This window comes from Falco punctatus (genome assembly GCF_963210335.1).
Source record: "Falco punctatus genome assembly, chromosome: Z".
Classification (NCBI taxonomy): Eukaryota; Metazoa; Chordata; class Aves; order Falconiformes; family Falconidae; genus Falco; species Falco punctatus.
In genome coordinates, this window is record NC_137586.1 from 56,369,989 (window position 1) to 56,392,803 (window position 22,815).

The window sequence follows — 22,815 nt, forward strand, 5'->3', positions numbered from 1 at the left end:
ACTGAGCTTGTTATAGTGGCAATGTGTCTAAAAGCTTTTAAATTTCATCTGCATTTTTTGTTGTTTCCATCTCTGTTTTAAAAATTGGCTGTTACTTCATCTGTATGATTGATACAGATTTGAGAAAACTTCCATATGTGGAACAAAGATAATACAAAAAAAGGCATTGAAAGCATTGAGGTTGTATGTTTAGTGCTTGGGATCAAATGCATGTTCTTGTGTCAAAACAACAGGTCAGGTTTATTTAGAATTTATTAAGAAGGCATAAGAACATACAGAGCAAGTTTTACTAATGGGCAGTACTTCCAAGGTAATTATTTATTTGTGTTTATACTGCAAATAATATAATTTTCTTTTGTTTTGTCCTCCAATGTTATACCCTGATAATCTGATACTGTGTAATTCCTCTTTTGTTGTTGTAGCAGATTCAAACATGCAGTCTGTTAATGGGCTTAGCAGCAGTTCCTTTGGGTTTTGTAGTTTGTCAATATAACTTGCACATATGAATTACAATAAAATCCTTATTTTTGTGACTGTACAAATAAACACAAGAGTTTCTGTGAAAAAATATTCTACTTTAACAGCATTTTTTGTATCAGTGAGTTCTTTTGTAATGGTGCCCATTTTTATATGCAAAGCTTCTTTTAATTGGCATGGTTTTGGGATTTATTTAAGATTTATTGTCCTTAATCTTACAAGTGTTCTCGCACATGCTGAGTTGTTACACTTTAGACTTAGCCTGGGTTAAGTATTCTGTTAGGTGGTGTGAGTGCCCAGTGCAGTACGTACAGGCCAGTGGGTTGATTCTTATACACGTAAAGAAAGAAACATGAAAAATGAGTAAGGGGATCATGTTGTGTATAGAAGTGTATTTGCATTGGTGAGTTCATTACTAGGGTACACTTGCTTCTGAAAATAAACACTTAAATCCCTGTTAGGAAAGCAAGCAGAGCAGATTCTTCTGTAATAACTGTAGGTCTTGGAAACAAGCTGTGTTGAATAGAGAGACTTTTCAGTTTATATATCAGAAGGTTAAATCTGAATGTCATCATTTTCTATAAATACCTACATGAGCAAGAGGTCTCAGAAACAGGCCTTCTCAACTAGCATGTACATTGCTAATATGCCAATATATAGTAGCTGACACACAAGGCTAGAAATAAACTGTGTGTGTGTTAGGCCTGTGGTGTTTTCTTTTGTAGTTTTGTTTGTTGTTTTTTGTTTTTTTTTTTTAATTTAGGATAACTGATTTTTGAACCGTTTTATCTGCAGCCACAGTAGGTTTTCTGAAATACGTCACCTCTTTATGAAGATGAAGCTCATATTAAAGGGAAATTCAGTGATGGCATTCTGTTCATATACAGTGGTCAGATCAGATGGTTATATTGATTATCTCTTCAGGCTTAAAACTGTATTCCTCTTTAACACTGACAGTTAAATTTTCAGTGGCAGTTAAATGTTAAAGCATTTTTTGGTTTGAAATGTTCTTGTCTAAAACTGGAGTTATTGTTGTTCTTTAAGTGTTAATGGTTTCTGGAAACAAATCTATTTAATGAAGTTTTGCAAGGCACATGAACTGCAATCCCTGTCTTCAGACCTTTACTATTCTGTACTAGAGCGCTTTTAACCATTTTGCTGTGTTCTTTGTATAATTTATGTTTGTGAAAGACTATACACATGCCTTTTCCAGGACTATATTAAGTAAAAACTTGTGCACTAAAACTAATTTAAGATACACCATGGTATCTCATGTCAGAAGACTGAGCAGACAGTTACTTTGGCAGTCTGTGTGAGCTGGGCAGGTTTTTACTTTGAACTAACTGAAACCTTAGGTTCTCTTTGCTTTTTGAAATGCAATCTCTTTTGTTTTATAAGGGTGTAAGGAGTTTTTCGTTCTGTTCTTTTAAAATAATGAGTATGCCTGGACTCCTAGTTTTGAGGAGCCTTCTGGGAAGACGCAAATGTTTAGCTCATGCAATACCAGTATTTTTAGTAGGTTATGCTGAACTGTGTCTCTGAAATAGCCTAAAGCTGTCTTGAATTAATGCTAATCTGTATGTTGACTTTGGATTATACTGAAGGTTTAAGTGTGAACTATATTAGATTGATGGTTTCTCCAACAATGCAGTTGTCTGGTAAATTAAATCTTGATAAATAGCTTTTAGGTATGTAGGCATAAATGACCCGTGTCTCCTTAAGTTTTGTTACACCATGAGCAGCTTGTGAATATCTTCTATACCACTGAAACATAACCAAAATATAAAGATGTTCTGCAAGCTTGCTTATAAACTGTTCTTAGTGTGAAGTGATTCTTTGATTTAACATTGATTCCTTGCATGTCTTAGTGTTCTTTTGTCTGCATTAATAACAATGTTTTCCTTTTACCTGCAGAAAGCCACTACTCCTGTAACAAAAGGAATTGTTCAGGATGAGTTTTTTGTGAGTTTGAAGATGAGCACCTACCTAGTAGCCTTTGTTGTTGCAGACTTGAAAAACATCAGTAAGGAAACTACTGGGAGTCTGGTATGTTTGTTCCATTTTAAGTTTTTCTTCACCCCTCCCAAGCCAACCAGATTGATGTGGACAAGTATTACTAATTATAGCTGAATAGGACAGACTGTTTGGTCTAACCTGAAAAGTTAGACCATGGCATGGTTTAAGCCCCGCCAGCAATTAAGCATCACACATCATACAGTCACTTGCTTACTCCCCCCACCCCCAGTGGGGTGGGTGAGAGAACTGGAAGAGTAAAAGTGAGAAAACTTGTGGGCTGAGGTAAGGACATTTTAATGGGACAGAAAAGGATGATAATAATAATAATAATAATAACAATAACAACAACAACAATAACAATAATAATGATTATGATAGAATAAGAATATATAAAAAAAGTGATGCACAATGCAATTGCTCACCACTAGCTAACTGATGCCCAGCCAGTTCCCAATCAGCAGCCCTTGACCAGCTTTCCAACAGTTTGTAGACAGAGCATGATGTTAGATGGTGTGGAATATCCCTTTGGCCAGTTTGGATCAGCTGTCCTGGCCTTGTCCCTTCCCAACTTCTTGTGCTTCTCCAGCCTCCTCGCTGGCAAAAAGTCTTTGACTTAGTATGATCACTGCTTAGCAACAACTAAATCCAAACCACAACACTATACCAACTACTAGGAAGAAAATTAACTCTGTCCCAGCCAAAACAAGGACAGAACACTACTTCCTTTTTTTATTTTTTCCCTTCTGGCTACTATTCACATCTATATTTGAACTGTATTCTGGTAAAAACATGTAGCAAGGTCTTGACCAGGTTGAAACCTGATCAGTATACTAAATGTTTCATGTTTGCAGAGAGATGGAAGCAACTATCTATGTGGTGTGCTTCGCTTTGTTTGTAACAGTGAAGCTAACTTGCATGGGTTGTCAGTACTTCAGAAGTACTTCATAGCAGAGGCATGTAAGAGAGGAGAAAAAGTCCGAGTGACGTATTCTAAGGGAGGTTGTTCTTAACTGTGCTTTCCCTTTATTCTGACCACCAAGCAAGATTTGGCTAAGCTAGGGAAGTCCAGCAGACCTTTAGAAAGCACCAAGCACAAGGGATCTAGCAATGTATGAGTAATTGCCAGCTTAAAGAGAGAAACCATAAGAACGGCCATACCAAGTAAGGCCAGAGTCCAGCTAGTGGGCTTTCTGTTGCCAACAGTGTCTGGTAGGCCAAGGGAGACTGTAAGAAGGAGGCATATAATGACATTTTCCACAAAATACATTCTCAGAATGCTTCTGGCAATTAGTGACTGGAAGATTCAAAGAATTTGAGCTGAGTTCACACTTAGTAAGTTTATTGTCATTAATGTTATAAAATAGTTTACAGTTGAAGTAAAATTGCTTTGGGTTCATAATGCAATGAGATTTTTCTCAATGCCAGAAGATCCTGTGGTGCTTTTATGTTTTGGTTTTGAGCTTAAAATTTGCAGCTAATACCAAAACCATGCCCTATCTGTTTCAGAAACTTCTGCCAGCTCCTCTTTTCCTTCTAAAGCTTTTGTAGCTAGATGTTTTAATTTTTTTTTTTCTCTCTTTGGACTAGGTGTCTGTGTATGCCGTACCAGAGCATCTAAACCAAGCTGGGTATGCCTTAAACACAGCTGTGAAACTTCTGGAATTTTATCAAAGATACTTTTTAATAAACTACCCTCTGGAAAAATTAGGTAAGTTCTATTGATCTTTTTTTAAACAGAAGAAGAAGCCCTATTCAATTCTGAGAAATGCAGAGGAACTTTCATTCTGAAAAGGTGTGCTTAAAAAAAAAAGACAGCATAAACCATGTGAAATAATGTTCTGCAAAAATTATTCAAAAAATAATCATTAAATGTTTGACTGGGTATGAGAATTAAGTGATTCCCAAGCTGGAAAGCTTTTCTGAGCTTTTGACACCAGATTGCTTGTACTTGTACATAACATTAAAGACATGGTTAGTATAAATTTAACATGATGGGCCTTGGTAGGGAGATACAGAATTCTCAGTCTGTAAGCCATGTTCACCAGTGCAGAATCTGCAGTCTGAGTTCTCTGCATGTGTTAGTATGGAAATACAATGAAATGCAGTCTTCTAAGACACTATTTCTTGTAGAGGCAGCCCCATTTGCTTGTCGCTTTTGTGCATGCAAGATATACGTGCAGTGTCTGTGTAGTGATTTAAGTTGTTTGTGTAACAGTACTGCTAGAGAAACATGGCTATAAATCTATGGAGCTTCTGTGCCTGAGATGTGAGCATGTGTTCACACCACAGGATTTAAATAATGGGGGTTTTAGGGATTATATATAATAGAATAAGTAGATTTGAAATACAGAATTGCTTTAACTAGTTTTCAAAAGCTTCTTTGGAATTTTTTCCAGATCTGGTAGCAATTCCTGATTTTCAGTCCGGTGCAATGGAAAACTGGGGTTTGATCACCTTTCGAGAAACAGCACTCTTGTTTGACAGTAATACTTCTTCAGCAAGGGATAAAAGGTCAATAACTGCAGTGATAGCACATGAGCTTGCCCATCAGGTACTACACTGGGGAGGTCATTGTTTAAATGCGGTGGGGGTTTTTGTTTGTTTGGGGTTAGTTGTCTTTGGTTTTTTTTTAAACGTAATTTTGTCTTTAAATTCACCTGTGCGCTCACTATGACTGGGTAGTGCATTGTATCTGTTCAGAATACCTGCAGGTATATTTTCTCCAGTACGACAGGCAGAGTGCAACTCTGTCATTGATGTACTTAGGGAATTGTGCATGCAATAGCATTACCCTGGTTTGGACTGAACTTGATCTTGTCACGTGATAAAGCTGAGGATGGATGGAGTGTTACTGTACTAATTTGATTTTATATCCGAAAAAGAATGATGGTTTTGGCCTTTTGTAGTGGTTTGGCAATCTAGTAACTATGGAATGGTGGAATGATCTCTGGCTGAATGAGGGATTTGCCACTTTCATGGAGTACTTTGCTATGGAAGAGATTTTTCCAGAACTACATTCGGTAAGTATTTTATGTAACTACACTTACTGTACCTTTGCTAAGTTCTAATTTTTAATACTGCCCATAAAGGACTGATACTTATAAACTTACATTGAAATTCACTTTGGGCACCATACCATTAGGATTATACTGTATCTCCTCTACTTTGGGACTTCCATTATGCTGGAAGTGGTTTGGGGGGGGGGGCTTTGGGGAGGGTGCTTGCTTTTGTGGATCTTCTATTTTTATTTTCTAGTAGTCTACATGCAGTCTTTGTGTTTTGTGTAGGTTAAAGCATTCTGTGCAAAACAACAGTTGTTAAAAGGTGTAGATGTCTATGTATCAAATAACTTAAAATCTTTATACAGAAAGTCCAGGCACATTGACCAAGTTTGTGTGCTTCTAGTAGACTTAGGAATCATCAGAGCTTTAGGCTACTAAATATGCCTGGAGTAACTCCATTCTTTCCATTATCGTGGTATTTGCTTGTGCTTGAATCTGTTTGGGATTCACAAATCAGGGGACCTGATATATAAGTATCATATGGTTGCACGCAATGGACTCTTATAGCACTGAGTTACTCTGATAGTACAAAGTGCAGCTCCGTACTTCTCTTTACACATATGGCTGAAGGATGGAATATTTTTGGTATAATAAGCTAGTGGTCATTTAAAGTTCACTCAGGTACTGAGTGACCTAGTTTTTCAAACTCTGGAAAACATGAAGGATTCAGGCTTGATCTTTCCAAGAAAGGGATAGGAGCTACTGCTGTAAAGCATCCCTGTCACTGAATACAGGCAATGAAACAACGAATGGTGGAACTAAATGGAGGGGGCAGTGAACAGACTGATTTTGCATGCTGGGTAAGGGTATTTCCTAGGAGATGAGATACCTGGGCTCTGGAACCACCTTCGAGGAGTGTTTGTGATTTGCATCAGTCATGGAATTAAAAACCTGACATATACTGACTGTTTCCTGCTTGCTGGATTGCGTTTTTCTCAGCATTTTGACAGCAGGTTTTGAGTTCTTCATTCACCCTTGTTACTGCATTAAGAAACTTGGGTTGCTAACTTTGTTCGGTAGAATTCTTTCTTGGAGATGGGTGTTTAAAAAGTTTTTAATTTGGCCTAGCTTGGTTGTTGAGTTTGATGGCCACTGAAAGTGTATTTGTATAGCTATGCTGCTTGTTGAGTGTGTATGTAGTGAAGGGAGGACACAAAACTAGTCTAGTGTTTTGACAAGGACATATCTAACACCTGTATACTTAATTCTGAAAGGTGCCTGTCAAGGTGCCTTCACCAACATCTCATTTCACCACGTAGTGATGCCAAAATGTGTTTTGGTTAAAACAAACAAACAAACAAAAAAACACTCAGGACTTCTGCATTCAAGAAGAATAGCTTTAAAATTTTTAGTTTTAAAGGGTGTCTTCATTGTACCATACACAGATCTTACCTTTTTATTTTCTTTTTGAACTGTACTGTATAGAGGAAACTGTACGCAGAATTGTTTGCTCAATGAAATGAAACGGATAAATACCAGTACAATCAGCTTCTTGTCAGTGTTTGGTGTTGTCTTGTTCTGGTAACAATGTATTAAATTCATGTATCTTCATTCTAGAAGAAAACAAGGAAGATACTTTGGTACTAGGATCACTAGATAAGGTGGTGTTTACATTCATACAAACATCACTATAGTGAGTAATTTCCCAGGACTTCATGCTTTAATATTAAACCATATGAAAGAAGCCATGCTTTTGTATTCCCTGCCTCCTGGAAATTATCTGAAAACATTGATGAGCAAAATCTGAAATTTGGTACGTAGTTATTTAGTAGGTACATTTATTTACCCTAGTGCTAATGATGAAGTTTCCTGAGAGAGGACCTTAGGGATCTGGACAGTGATGGAAACTCAGGAGTGAAGTTCCACTGCTAAAATGCGGCAGGGAAAAAGTAGATTTTACAAATGCTACCCTGACAATGTTTTTGCTGCCTCCATTGGCAGGAAGGCAAGCAATGGCATGTTAGACCAATGGAAGAGGAAAGCAGAGACAACTTTTACTATTCTGCTTACCGTGTATCTTTTAGTGTCTTAGACACTTATAGATGTTTCTCTTTTAGGATGAAGATTTCCTTAATTTAATTTTCAAGGCTATGATGAAGGATTCATTGAATTCTTCACATCCAGTCTCTTCTGCTGTTCAGTCTTCAGAGCAAATTGAAGAAATGTTTGATGCACTTTCTTATATCAAGGTAACTTTAAAAATATTCGGAAAATTATATATTAGCTATTGAAAACATGAATGTGGAATCCTGGGTAAGTAAGCATGTACTGACAGTTGTTTGGGGGTAGCTTACACCTAGCACATACAATGCACGATCTCTCAATAGTGTTTCTGAGCATCTACATAGCTTTTAATTAGGAAAAAAATATGTATGTGTATTTGTGTCCTTACATAATATCCTTCTGCTTGGTGCGCACTTTCAGGATGAAGTAAAATACTTGTGAAGATGTTAAGAGGGGACTAGTAGGTGAAACAAAATAACCAGTTAGACATACATTCTTTTTCTGATAGCAGACTGTAACAACTGCTTAAGAAAAGAATAACAGCAAGGCACTTCCTGAAGCAAGCCCTCCTTTTTATATTCTCTCTACTTCAAACCCCCAGTGTTTTAGACTTCCTGAACTAGTGGCTTGCACCTGGAATGTAAAATCATTTCACTGCATATTCTGGTTGTCTGTAACTTAATTAGGACGTCTAGTGAGTGTTGTGTATGAGGTCTATGTTTTTCTTAAAAACTTCACAGTGCCTCACTGGAAAATGCATGAGAGCGAGTATCTGTATTTGACACATTTTCACTGATGTCTTGAGATTAGGTAGTTTGTCCTGTGATTTTGGCAGAATTGAAGGAAAGCCTTTTATATCTTTTGGATTAGCTGTAATTTTTCCTCCCACTGTCTGTGTATGCTTGTACTTTCATCTAATTAGAAACCATGGGAACAGCTAGTGCTTACTAGAAGATAGTCAAATACTACATCTTTCTCTGCTCAGTGGAATGCATTTCCCACAGCTGTCTTGGCTTGTCCCCCGTGATTTCTTTTGCAAGTCTCAACTGTTCAACACATGCTGTCTGGCATCCTTCAGTAGTCTGAGGTGCCAAACGGACCTACAATAATGATGTGCTTCCATTTATTTTGGTCTCTGTTTTCTGAACTGCAAGAACAGAGATGTGTAATTTTCAGCTTCCCTTGGCTGTGAGATGGATTTGGTTTCTCCCCCTAAGCAGTATCTCAAAAGGCATGGCTGTTGTTTCATGCTTCAGAGTTGCTGTCTCAAGTAATTCCCTTTTTGGTGAGCTTCTGGAAGCTATGCATGATGCATGATCATCTCTGTAGGCAATTAACTTTAGAGATAATAATTCTGTCACTGTTTGCCTGATCAACACTCCTCTGTATAATTTTAATGGAAATACTCCATAAGTGATTGGGCTGGAGTTTCAGTCAATTAGTAAAGCATTACATTTGGAGTGTTACTTTATTGCTAATAATAAGTATTTGCATCTTCTGAATAAAAAGATAGCAACCTACATCTTTGAGTTTAGCAGTTAACAAACAGATGTTTTGCCCTCGCATTGTCCAGAAACAAGGTTTTTCATGGATGCTTTCTATGTTTCAGAGGCTTTCATTGCCTAGCTCTTTATTCGTGCATGCAGTCTTTGTATTCTGCTACTCTTGGCCCTTTATCTTAGCTAGCATTCATGGCAATTTGTGTGGGAAGACACTTGCAACACGGTCCCTAAGCAGGTAAGGGTGGTCTGTTACTGAATTGTACAGCTTTCTTTATTTTACTATGCTACCAACTGACACAGATTAGTAGGTGGCCTCTACATTTTACTGTCTGGAATAGGAATTATTGTACAAAATTATTTTTAGCCTGGTTGTTTTGCAGACTATCTGTAAACCTAACACTCAAAGGTGGGACAACAATCCACCTGCAATAACAGTGTTTGGGAGGATATGCCATAAGAAGAAGAAACTAATAGAGCTATAGGTTAAGTACAGATACATGGCAGAGAGGAAATTATGACATTATTAAAACCTGTAGTAAAGGGTATTCCTGCAGTTTCATGAATAATTAGATTAACCAGGCAGCCTTCAGTTTCAGGCAAGATATTACTTAAATTCCAAAACCTGAATTTGGAATGTGTAAGAACCATACATGCTTTCATTAAATCTGCCTTTTAATTTTTTCTTGATCCTTTCTCAGAAGTAGTACCAAAAATATAAAGCGCACCTTTAAACATTTCATAAGCTGTGGCTGCTCGTCTGCATTCACTTGTACAATATGCAAGTCCTCAGGCAATTTATTTATTAGTGGGTGTTACAGAATTATTTCTATGGAAAGAAAATGGCTTTCAGCTATGTTTAAAAAAAACAAAACCCACCACCTTTCTGTTTACACATTTGTGGCCACTTTGATAATAGAACTACTCATTTACTGCTTTTCTTAACAAAGCATGGCTATATTTAAACAGTGTCAAAATACACTTGGCCTTCTACAGTCAATTCCAGCCTACTAAGTGCATCTCATCTTTTTCCTATGTTTTTAGTTTTTTGATGCAACTGCAAACCATGAGTGTTAAATACTGTCTCACAAATATAGTCCTGTGCTATACAGAAGAGTATTGCTGATGAAATACAGCAACCAGCAGACACTTATCTGTAAGAAGGCAATATTTTTTGAGAAGATGTTAATTGGAAAAAATGTCAAGCTCTCTTAGCCTGTTTTTTAACTATTCTGAGCCTTTGAAATATTATCTTTTTTTTTTTCCCAAATCATCTGGGAAAAACTTTCAAGCTGTACTAGCCTTTTTTGTAACTTTATTTGAAGTTTATGAAATACTGAAAGAAATATTTTTCCAAGGCAGCTGAGTGTTAAGGTAATTATCCAGATGAGATCATTTGGGATAAAATCTGCCAGGTTATGAGCTATTCTTGTAGTGTGAAAGAGCTGTAACATGCCTATGCTTCAACAAGTTCTGTAACTTTAATTTACCAATCCTTTTTCTTTTTTTTTTTTTTCCTAAAGGGGGCTTCACTTCTTATGATGCTGAAACACTTCCTCACTAAGGATGTTTTCCAAGCTGGCATTGAGGTATATTTGCATAATCACAACTATGGATCTGCCCAGAGTGATGACTTGTGGGACAGCATGAATGAGGTATCATCTTTGATACGTTGTTTTTTGACTTCTCTAAGTGTGTTGTCAATTTTTATTTATTTCCTTGATAATAGGCTTAAGTTAAGTACACTGAATTTCTTGCTCGTCATAATCCAAAGTTCTGTCATATAGATATGGAGATTCCTGTAGCTTCTGGGACTGCACTGAGTATCATCCCAAAAAAGCACTGGAAGTGGGTATGCCCTACTATGCGTATCTACACATGTGGACATGTCAGTGTGTACGTAGCCTCTCTGGAGTTGCATTGTTAGTGTTTAAGACCAGAATAAAAATAGTCATCTTAAATGCAGGACAAAACTTTACTTTCAATGAATAGCTGAATCCAGCCTCTGTAGAGGTCTTGGGATACTCTCTAGTAGTGTAACTGTTTCAGTGATAGCTTCTGTTTCAACAAGTGGTGCTGGAATTGCAGAAAAAACAGATTGTAGGGGACAATTTAGTTCAACAGCTCTCCAATGGTAAGGCAAGCATAGGGCTGGTTCTGATTAAAGTGAGTTGGCAGGAGAGAGTTAGGGAGCAAAAAAAGCAAGGGCACTTTGTGAGAGAGTAGGGAGAGCAAGGGGGAAAGTCAACAAGCTGTGGGAGCTGGGGAAGGCAGCAGTGGGCATTGCTGGCTGCATCTCATTTTGTGCCTGAGTGTTTGGTTTGTTTTGAGATTTTCTTGCACATAAGCGTTATTGCTGTTAATTTTGTGTTTTCACATAGCCTACACTTTTGCATGCTTTCATATTCTCTTTTTCCAAAGACTCATGGTCTAGCAGGACCGGACTGGAATTACAATTATTTAGTTTACATTTGTGCTTTTATTATTTTACTTCTCTGAGAAGGTATCAAATTTTCTGCAGTACTTTCTTTTTCTGATTTTCACCTGTTGTCTCTCAGAATTTACTGAAATCTACTGTCCCTTTGTTTTAGTATTCTTTCTGTCATAATAATTTTCTTTTTATGTCTTGAATTCTTAGTTTCTCTTGCTTTCTGATAGTCTTTCACATTCAGATTCTTAGCCAGACTCTGTTGTTTAACAGTCAAATCTAGACAGGCTGCATCTCTGATTATTTTCTCTGCCCTTGGTATCAAAACTTCATCCATTCTAGGGACTTGATGGAAAGTCTTTGATCAATAATATCTTCACGCAGTAGGTGTCTGAATAATTAAAATTATTGAACTAGATGAATCTGAGCTTATACAAAATATTGTGTACCTATCTGATCTTTGAGTTGACTGATACCATTATTAGGGCCCTTGGACTCTAGCCAGTGAGACACCAGATCTGTTAAAAGTTTCTTTCAAAGTTTTGCTTCATAATACAAAAAGCCATGTCTCTGTCTGACTTGCTGATTCTTCTCCATTTTAGATGCAAATTATTTCACTGTCTTCCTTATGACAATTAAACCATTAGTATTATCATGTATTGAGATCTTTGATATCCTTTTTGGTTGTTTCCCATATTTCTAGTAATAGTAAAAGCAAATCTGTTATATTCAAGAAATTGACTGGCTTTTTTTTGTTTTGCTCACATTAATTATGCCTAGGCTGAATGTGTTTGAAAATTCCAACTGTAAAAGTGGCCTTTTCTTTGATCATGAATTTTTGCTGTCCACACAGCAAAATGCACAATCATTTCTTAAGTCTTAACCTTCACTGTGGAAACTGACAATCAGAGTGAAGATGAGAAAACTGCATGTGAAATAAAAGAAAAATCTGTAACACAGCAAGCAAACTTGTTGTATACCTTGCCAAGAAGGAGGAAGGATAAAGTAATTTTCATGTTTCACTTTCATTGGAGTTAGGAGCTTCTGTTCAAAGAAGATATGTCAATAAAATCAATTAATGTCAATAAATTTTTTGCTATTATGAAATGATGAACCTATAATTTCTAATAAATTGATTTTAATTTCAGGTTATTGGGGAGAGTTCTATTTTGGAATAAAAGTATTCCAGTGGAGCAAATTTAAAATGTACTCATGTCTCTGTACAGATTGACACAAATCTTTCTGCCAGTCCTTAGGTGGCTCACAATGTTAGCAGAGAAAGACTTAGATGCAAAACAGGCAAGCTGACAAGGTGCAAGTAATGGACTTAATTGGTTTTCTGATCTCTTCACATTCCTCTCATCTTGGGTTTGGGTTTTTTTTGTTTGGATTTTTTTGGCTGACTGGCATTGGTCTTACAAATTTCTTGATGATTTCAAAGTGTGACAGGAAGGAAATAATAGATAGTGGCAAAAGAGAGCGAGAGCATGAATTTGTCCGAACTTGGGCAATTTATGAAGAGATTTCATAATGTAACATTGTAGTAACAATGCTAGCTTATGATAGCAAGATGGAAGAAGAGGATTTAATAGTGGGGTTTGGGAGTATGTAAAAAATTAAAACCCATGTAGACTCCAAATTCTATAAATTTCAAGCCTGTGATAGAGAATTTCTTCCCTGGAATTGAAATTTCTACTTAAAGTTTATGCTAGTTTTCTACATAAATAATGTAGTATTTTCCCATGAGGTTAAACTGGATATGTTATTGTTGGCTTTAACAAAGAACAGAGTGCAGTAAGATGCTGTTGAGGTAAACTGGAGAAAGACAACAGTATGGATTGCTCAAAGGTAACTGTAACTTGAGTAATGATGTATTAATTTCCTTATGTTCCTGATAGCAAGTTAGGTGACATACTGTTTTTTTCAGGTTGGATGATCATCTCTGCTAATAAAGAGACAGTGATATATAGGCATTGTAAAGTACTTGTCCCTTGGTGGGATGTTATAGTACAAACAGTTCCTGAAAGATTAGAAGTTGGAGTTTAAGCTATGCAATAGCTGGTAAGTGGGAAGAACTACAAAAAAAGAAAAAAAAAAAAAGAGATGAAGTATATGTTGGTTTTGTTGTACAAACACCTTGGCTTTAATCCAATTCCTAGTATTAATTTCAGAAGTAAAGTAGGTCTTTAACCCGAAACACCCACTTAACATCAGAATACCAATAAGGAAGGAGAAAGGGTAGAGAGGAGCCTGGGATCTTACTGTAACCTTCTTTTCTGTAACATTCTTTTCTCCAGTTTCATGATGTACCAGTTCAATCCACCTGATGTTTCCAGTTTGTCTTTCCACTGCTTGGCTAGGACTCCCTCAGCTTAAGAAAACAAAACCTGCTTGCTCCCCTGAATTGTTGCTTATAAAATTTACAAGCTCAATGTCAAAGTGATTGTTTACAGATGCAGAATCGTGCTACTACTTACTTGGTAAATTAAGGAAGAAGGTTTAAAAATGTTCTTAATTTGCTTTTTGCTTGTTCCATTATGATTTTTTTTTTTACAGATTACCAATGGGACACTAGATGTAAAAAAGTTGATGAAAACTTGGATTCTGCAAAAAGGATTCCCTTTAGTCACTGTTGTCCGAAAGGGAAAGATTATTTCTGTACAACAAGAGAAATATTTGTATCGTGTGGAACCAGAAAACTGGACATCAGATGCAAGGTTATTCCCTTCTTAATACTTTTTAATCCATTAAAATTTACCTGCAGATATCTTTTTTGTATCTTGTACATCTTTCTCACTTGTATTCAGGGGTTCTAGTATTTTCTTTGAAAGCAGATAGTAGTAGAGAATTTGGCACAGAAATTTGTACATCTAGTATCTGCCTGAAGATCCATGTCTATTTCCAGCCAAGCAACTGGTAAAAATTTGTGGCATCCTTTCTAAGCTGAGTTTCTTATTTGCATCCTTTTCTGAAGCTTTTGTGCTTAAGATGATGAGTTGTGGTAAATAGTAGAATGAATTCTTCCATTTTTTTTAATACCAAAAGGCAGATCTCACAGGTGAAGTTTTCCTTTATTTCAGAAAGTTTTGTGTGGTTAATAAGAAGCTGAAAAAAGGTGGGCTGCAGAAGTTACAGGTGTCTTGCTTTAGAACCTCTGCTCTTTACTGCCGAAATTCAGTGTACATTTTGGGCTTTGTTAGAGAAAATTAGAGAAGCTTTCTTGGGTAAAAATTTTAAGATGACACTGATGCATGACAGCTAATGGCTGAAAATATAAGAGAGGCAATATCCATTGTGCCAAAAACTAAAACAAAGTACCTATGCAGTTACTGAAGAAGCAAAGTTGTAGCAGTTGCTAATTGTAAAAATTAATTTAATGCAAATATGTCTTATATTATAAACCTTACTGTATTTTGTAACAAACCAAAATACATAAGTTTGAATCCTTTTGAGATTTTGGTAGTTTTATTCAGTTATTTGAAGCCTTAACAGGAACTGAGTCCTTTACATCATCTTGCAGAATCAGGCCTGTGAAAAGAATTTATCTCTTGAAATGTTGGGATTTACAGGGCTTTGTTTTATATTTATTATGTGGATGAAGGAAAACAATGTGTGGTTGAAAGGTAAGGAAGAAAGGAAGGATTGTTAGGCTTAATTATTCTTTTTTTTCTAGTCAATGTCAATTTGAGGAGTGCATTAAAAGCTTTTGAAGAAGGGTGCTCTGTGTGAGTCATGTGCAGAAGGGGTCCCTGTCAAAACTGGAATGCGTATGGGCAGCTTGTTCCACCTCACTCAAAGTTGTATTTTCTCTAAATAGTCAAGTCCTTATCGTCATGATGAGCCACCTTAGCATTTATTCTTCCAGCTTGCAGTTCACTTGAGACAGTCTTTGTGGTATGCAAACAACTATAGTTTCTATTACTATGATTTGGATTTTGAGTCTTGTATGTGAATTAACATAAATTGTTTTTTTTTTAAAAAAAAATCAACTTGTAAAATTTCATGAAGATAGAACATTGGACTGAGGTGAAAATAATACTGGCTGAATGTCTGATGCAGCCAGAGATTTCCTGTCCGTGTGACTTTGGACAAGCTACTTAGCATGATGAAACTGAGGAAGAAGTACTAGGAAATGTGGTGTCCCTCAGAGTTCCATATTGGGACTGGCCCAGTTTAATGTCTTCATCCGTGACATAGACACCAAGCTGAGTGGTGTGGTTGACATGCCTGAGGGACAGGTTTGCCTTCAGAGGGACTTGGAGAAGCTCAAGAAGTGGACCCATGTGAACCTCATGAGGTTCAACAAGGCCAAGTGCAATGTCCTGCTCCTGGGTCAGGGTAACCCTCAGTATCAATACAGGCTGGGGGATGAAGAGATTGAGAGCAGCCCTGCGGGGAAGGACTTGAGGGTGCTGGTGGGTGAAAAACTAGACATGAGATGGCAATGTGCACTGGCAACCCAGAAAGCCAACAGTTTCCTAGGCTGCATCAAAAGAAGCGTGGCCAGCAGGTCAAGGTAGGTGATTCTGCCCTTCTATTCCACTCTGGTGAGACCTCACCTGGAGTACTGCATCCAGCTCTGAAATCCTCAGCACCAGAAAGACATGGACCTGTTGGAGAGGGTCCAAAGGAATGCCACAAAAGTGGTCAGAGGGATGGAACACCTCTCCTGTATGAGGAAAGGCTGAGAGTTGGCATTGTTTAGCCTGGGCAGACATTTTAATAGGACCCGTAGTGATAGGATGAGGGGAAATGGTTTTAAGCTAAAGAAGGATAGATTCAGACTAGATATAAGGAAGGGATTGTTTATGATGGGAGTGGTGAAATGCTGCAACAGGCTGCCCAGAGAGGTGGTAGATACCCCATCACTGGCAGCATTCAAGGTCAGGTTGACGGGGCTCTGAGCAACCTGATCGAGTTGAAAATGTCCCTGCTCACTGCAGGGGGGGTGGAGTAGATAACATGTAAATGTTCCTTCCAACCCAAACCATTCCATGATTCTGTGAAATTTTCCCACTTCTCAACACAGTGGGAATAAAAAAATAATTGCTGTATATGCTGTATATGTATTATTTTATCTATTCTGATGATATGTGTCAGATTTATACTTTATCATTTTACACATTGTGCAGTGGTTCTAATACTAATAATATATCAAAATACTTAAAAGTTAAAAAACCCCACCCAAAACAAAGAAACAAACCCATCAAGACAAAAAATGTGTGTGTAGTATGTCAGTAAATATTTGTTTCCTTTGCAGTTATCTGTGGCATATCCCTCTCACCTACATAACTAGTAGCTGCAACTTCACCCATTGTACTAATGCATATTTACTGGACCAAAAGTCAGGTATGTGACTCAAAACTTTAGTAGCAAGTTACTTATATGTTACAGTTTACTGATGTTTCTGAGTGCACACTTGTGTAAGACGTGAAGATGAAGGCATACATAATACAAAAAAATTACAGAGATATGGAGACAAGCAATCATTAAGAGGTTGGTTCCCTATAGCATTATATGTACAAATAAATGGCAGCAACTGGGGCAGAAGCACAGGCCTGGAATTTGTAAAACCCCATACTCTCTTCATCCCAGTACACGTCCTTTAGAGAGTGAGTAATGGGAGAGTTGCTTTGCCAGTGTACTGAAATGTGAGAAGGTCACTTTCCACTGAAATATGATTTATTGCAGCTGAAATGATTAAGTTTTTGAGAATGCTGTTGTAGAACTTGAAATGCTTAGATCTTTTCACGTAAACTCTTTTGCTTTTGCTGCAGCGGCTAGTTTGAATCTTAAATTGCTAGTCTATGGGGTTTTGTTTCTTCAGCTCTGTTTTTTTCCTTGCCAGGTGGATAGTTACTATACACCAGGGGTCTTCAAGCTACGGCCCACGGGCTGGATACGGCCCCCCAGGGTCCTCAATCCGGCCCCCGGTATTTACAGACCCCCCCGCCCCCCCCGCCGGGGTTGGGGGGGAAACCAAGCAGCCGCAGATGGCTGCCTGCCACTGCATCCGTGCCGGCCCCTGGTTAAAAGTGTGAGGACCTCTGGGCTACACTCTTATGTTGTATTGTGCTACAATCACTTTGGCTATCTCTCCACTGACTTGAATAGGTTTTTGCATTTTATTGAAGCGGATCTGACTCATCATCTTATGTCTGCTGATGAATTTTTTTTCACCCCTGTTAAAGAGCATTTAACTGGCAATTATTTTTAATTCATAAACTTATCTTGCACCTCTGCTTTTGGAAATAAAGCTGTACAAATTTTAAATCAAGTTCTTAGAGCTGATCTTGAAATTTTACTGTTCACTGATTTTTGTGAACTGCCACCCCTCTAAAGTGACTTTTGAAGTACTGTAATTAAAGGAGATAATTTTGGTTTACATCATTCTGACATTGGTTTTACAAAGCCTTCATGGTATTCCTGGCCTTTTTCATTTAAGATAGAGTTAAAAAAAAAATATTATGACTTATCAGAATGGAAGAACAAAGCTGTTTAATTGAATGTGTTCCTGATCTTACTAAAACTAATAGGTAAGTAGCCTGATTGTATCATTTTTATTTCATCTTAAATCGCCTTGTTAGTGGTCTTATGTTGATCAAACCAATTCCTCACTGACTGTAGAAACTTGGATGTGGAAGATAGGAGTAGGAGAGATGTACAAGAGAATTTCTAGTAGTATAGCTACTAAATTTCAAAGGCATTGTAGAAGCTAAGTAAATTGACATTTTTGGCAGTAGTTATAGAATCAATTGAAAGGAAGAGCTTTTCCCCAAAACCTCTCTTCTTGTATCTAGTTGACTTTGAAACTAGAGTGTGGCCTTCTACCTCTTTAATGCTGTCTCCATTTCTCTGTTTCTTTATATGAAGTGTGTAACTGCTTTTTTTATATATATGAAAGCGGGCAGAGAGGAGATGGGGTTGTTTGAGAGGAGAACTGGACAGAAGAGAAAAATAACTGCACTAAGTAACGTACGTATGGATACAACTCAAGGCAGATTGTGATACTATTCATTCAATCAGATATAGGAGGAAGGAGGAAGTACAACCTGGAATTTTGGAGCGTTCTCATGGAACCTTTGTACTGGCTATTCCTTCTTCACAGCAGGGGGATCTAGTGGGTGGAAAAGGATTTATTGACTCTGGAACTGGTCTGCTTTATAGGTTTGGATTTGAATGAAATGTTGCTAAATGTTTGTTTCTACTGCTAACTGATTGTCTTCCATTAGCTGTCATTGAACTTCCAGAAGAGGTGGAATGGATAAAATTCAATGTGGACATGAATGGCTATTACATGGTACACTATACTGAAGACTGGAAAACACTGATTGATTTGCTGAAAAAAAACCACACAGCTTTGAGTCCTAAAGACAGAGCCAATTTGATCAACAATATCTTCAACCTTGCAGGGTAAGACTTTTGTATTGGAAAACATAGTTTATATGTGTTTAAAGTTTTTTCCAAGTCAAAGAAGATCAGACTTGAATTCTAGAGGAGACTGCTTCAGAGAAGTTTTAATTCAGTCTATTAGCCTATTGAAACTCTTCAGCATTCACTTTTTTTTTTAAAGTTATTTCACTGATTCTTCCATATTGCTAGATGTTATTTCTCTGTTCTTTATAGCAACATCCATTTATTTTCATCACAAAGAGCCACATGACAGCTTCCATTTCTGGAAAATACTGTTTTCTTTAGTGTCTGATAGTCTGCCTAGCAGCCTATTTTCCTGTACTCTGTTGATGAGTATGCTCCACTTTAGAGAAGAAGCTATTTGCTTCTCAAATTTTTACTGGCTCCCTCTTTTCTTTCACCACAGCCATCAGAGCAGGTGAGGCTGAGCGGTCTGGATGGCCTCTTTGACAGCTGCTTCCTATCTGAGTACCCTTAGTTATGATAAATATTTGCAGACATCATTGTCACACTTCCTTATCTATCTTTATTTTTATGAATTGAAGGCATGGTAGTGGCCATTGTTGGTTTGTTACTGTCTTACTAATAATATAAAAATCTCTACATCTAAAGTGTTTCTTAGTTCCTCCCTCTATTCACCTATCCCTCTGTTAATGTAATGGAGAACATCACTTCTGATCTTGTTTCAGAGAGTGTTTTTGTTTTGGAAGCCATTTTAATGTTTGTATTCATTGACCTATAGTCTAGGAAAAGTGTCTCTGGAAAAGGCCTTTGAACTGATTGATTACCTTAACAAGGAGAACAGCACTGCACCACTCACTCAAGCTCTGTTTCAGCTGAGCCTTATATACAGCCTTTTAGAGAAAAAGGGTGAACAACTACTGGCAGCACGAGTCATGGTATGGTTTAGTTTTATGTAGTTTTCTGTAAATTTTAATTTGAAATAATTAGCCGTAATGTTCTTTATAATTTTTAAGTGTTGACTGTTGAACATATTCAGTAATTTCAGTACTTACGTTGGATGAGGATTCTAGACAGTTGCCAGCCTTGCCTGCTTTTGTGAAGTAGCAATGACCTCTTACTGAAATGCAAAATTTTTTGGATCTACTTCCTCTTGTGCCCTGCCCCCTCCCCAGTCCCTCAATGTTTTATAGAGAGTGTAATGCAGTGGGAACACAGTGGTGTCTGGGTATTTGCTATACTGGCTGTAAAGGTCAATGTAGTACAGGTATGTAATTAAACAGAGTCCATGACATTTTTCTAGTACAGAAAATTTATTCCCAAAATTATTGGAGTGGCTGGAGATCATAGATCTAATTACTTTGTCTAAAGGTAGTGGGAAAAATATTTTCTGTAAAAACAGGAACACATGAATGGTTGTCATTGTCCCATCCAGCTGTGCGATAGATTAACAACATACAGTGCTATAGACTTAGCAATGAAATCCACAATGTAGCCTCAGTTCTTGCTGAGGAAATGTCTTTCATTTCTCTGTTTACCTTCTTAGTATGAAGCCTCCTCTCCATATTCATCTATGGGTTTAAAATTACCCTTGCTGCTTTACCTTGTAGAATGTCAGCAAAGGGATTTAATTTAGAAAGAAAATTATTAAACGATAGATAAAATAGCAGGTTTTTTCTTCATACTAGGTAAGGGTAATTAGTCAGTGCTTAAGGAAATTTATAAGAAACAAAACCCCCCACTACTATAAGAAATTTCCTTATTTAGTATTTATTCAAAGGTTTTACAGATCCGATGTTATACACAGTCCAAACTACAGTTTGCAATGCAGTGTCTATATTTAAGTTCAAGTGTTTCAGCTGGGGTGTGGGAGCTGGTGAGGCACCTAACTGTGGTTTTGGACCATGACAAAACTACAAACATGTAAGGGTATTCAGTCTACAGGTAAAAGTCAGTTTGTTTGTGCTCAAGTGAAATGTAGTAACTGTTAATTGATGGAGTTAAAAGTAAAACATACAGGAGATGTAGTTAGTTGAGATAGTAAGCTGACTGCATGCAAGTCTGAACTGTAACTCACAGTAGTCTTCTGTTTGCATGTGCAATTTCAGATGTACACTTGGCCCATCTTTCAGACCTGTGTGGTATCTGATACTTATTCATCCAGATAAGAAATGGTTTATATAAATTGGGGATAGGTAGATGGAGAACGACTATGTTTAACTTCCACGGTTTTAAAACTTTACTTTTGTTTTCTTTTTTTAAGACCAGTTTTGCATATAAAAAATCCTTTTAGAGAAAATTAGCTATTACTAATAATTTTCCCTCCTATAGTATAGAATAGAGCATCTGCTTGGAGATAAAATTGATCAACAGCGTTGGACAGATGATGGGACCCTGTCTGAACGAGAGCTCCGGTCAACACTGCTAACTTTTGCCTGCACCCACAATATTAGGAAGTGTAGAACTACTGCCACTGAGATGTTTGAGAAGTGGATGAAGTCTAATGGAACAATGAGGTACCACAAAAACTGGGCTTTCACTTCTTTTATTTACCTGTTTCCCTGTTACCTTGCCACCATAGTTTGGGAGAAAAAAAAACCCAACAAACAAAACAATCAAACAAAACAACCCCCACACCACCACCACCAATTGAATATTGATAAAGCACTTCATTCTGTCTTCGACTGTTCCTCATGTAGAACTAATTGCTGTTTTCAGATGAAAGGGAGAACTGTCCTAGAATTTAAGACTTTATCTGCAGTTTCATTAAGTGTGACTGCGAAACCAGTCACAGATTGCGTCCATCTGCATTTCCTAAAGTGCATGCTCAAGGAGGATTACTTAGCAATGTCAAAGCATACTTTTTTTATCTTGCAGAACTCATTCTGTTCTGGATTCCTTGCATTTTGAGCCACAGAAAATGACTTAGATTTTTGTATAATTTACCCTGCTTTCACGTGACTAATATGATTTGTTTTTTCCCAGAAACTTGAAGTACTAGATTGGCATGAATTCAATCCAGCACAAACTTACAATTGCTACAGAATTAAAGTGCTCAAAAGACAACCATTTCTTTCGAGCTAATCTTTAATTTTGTGACTTACTTATTTTCTCAGATGAGCATTTTCATGCCTCTCTTCTGGTTTTTTGTGGGTGTTTTTTTTTTTGTTTTGTTTTTGTTTGTTGTTTTGTTTCATTGTTGATTTTGTTTTCCCCTGTAGTCTGCCTAGTGATGTTATGAAAGCCATATTTACAGCTGGAGCCAAATCTAGTGATGGCTGGGAATTCCTTCTGAAGTTGTACTCCTCTTCACTTTCTGAAGCAGAGAAGAGCAAAATGATTGAAGCCTTGGCCAGCACAGAAGATGTCAGAAAGCTAATCTGGTATGAAGGAGCCAGAAAGCTGTATGCTCTGTAAATGAAAAGTGTTAAAATCTTCTTTGGAAAAATGTATTTCCTTTTTTATTTTATTGAAAAAATTTCTGATTGCTAAAGAAAATCTATCCACATGTTTTGTATAAGCTTCCATACAAATATAGAACCTGGTATTTTTCACTTTAAAATAATTTGCAGAACAGAGTATCTCAAAAGGCCAAATTCTGAATATGCATAAAGAGGAAAAAATTGAAAAAGTTTGGGAATGCAAAATTACAGATTTTTGGTAAAAGTAACAAAATTGCAGGTTGTTCTATGGAGTCTTAAAAGATTGGTATATCTTTATAACCAAGATAACTAGTTAGGTTTTGATTTGTTTTGAGTTCTGTCTTTCTCCCTCTTTTCCTCTCTCTTCTTTCTCTGTGAAATTCTGACCTTACATTATGCTCCAACACCTCTCCATAGACCAAACCGCAGTACTGCATGAAGGACACCAAGGTTGTCTGGCTATGTGTGATTCTTGTTACAGCTTTCCTTTCTAAACATTTCAATGTATAATGTTTTCTTTTACAAGTCCTTAG

General features: G+C 37.1%; 1 protein-coding gene across 3 annotated transcripts in view; it reads left to right on the forward strand.

The window, feature by feature from the left end:
- The window catches only part of LNPEP (leucyl and cystinyl aminopeptidase), a 67,151-nt gene that overhangs the window by 39,341 nt on the left and 4,995 nt on the right, over nt 1-22,815 (forward strand). For all 3 annotated transcript variants that reach the window (XM_080372718.1, XM_080372716.1, XM_080372717.1), the window contains 12 exons: nt 2,392-2,523; nt 4,081-4,201; nt 4,890-5,044; nt 5,400-5,513; nt 7,613-7,744; nt 10,582-10,713; nt 14,043-14,203; nt 16,747-16,835; nt 18,719-18,899; nt 19,642-19,798; nt 21,192-21,376; nt 22,082-22,243. In XM_080372718.1, coding sequence (XP_080228844.1) covers nt 2,392-2,523; nt 4,081-4,201; nt 4,890-5,044; nt 5,400-5,513; nt 7,613-7,744; nt 10,582-10,713; nt 14,043-14,203; nt 16,747-16,835; nt 18,719-18,899; nt 19,642-19,798; nt 21,192-21,376; nt 22,082-22,243 — 1,721 coding nt within the window. The remainder of the gene's footprint in view (nt 1-2,391; nt 2,524-4,080; nt 4,202-4,889; nt 5,045-5,399; nt 5,514-7,612; nt 7,745-10,581; nt 10,714-14,042; nt 14,204-16,746; nt 16,836-18,718; nt 18,900-19,641; nt 19,799-21,191; nt 21,377-22,081; nt 22,244-22,815) is intronic.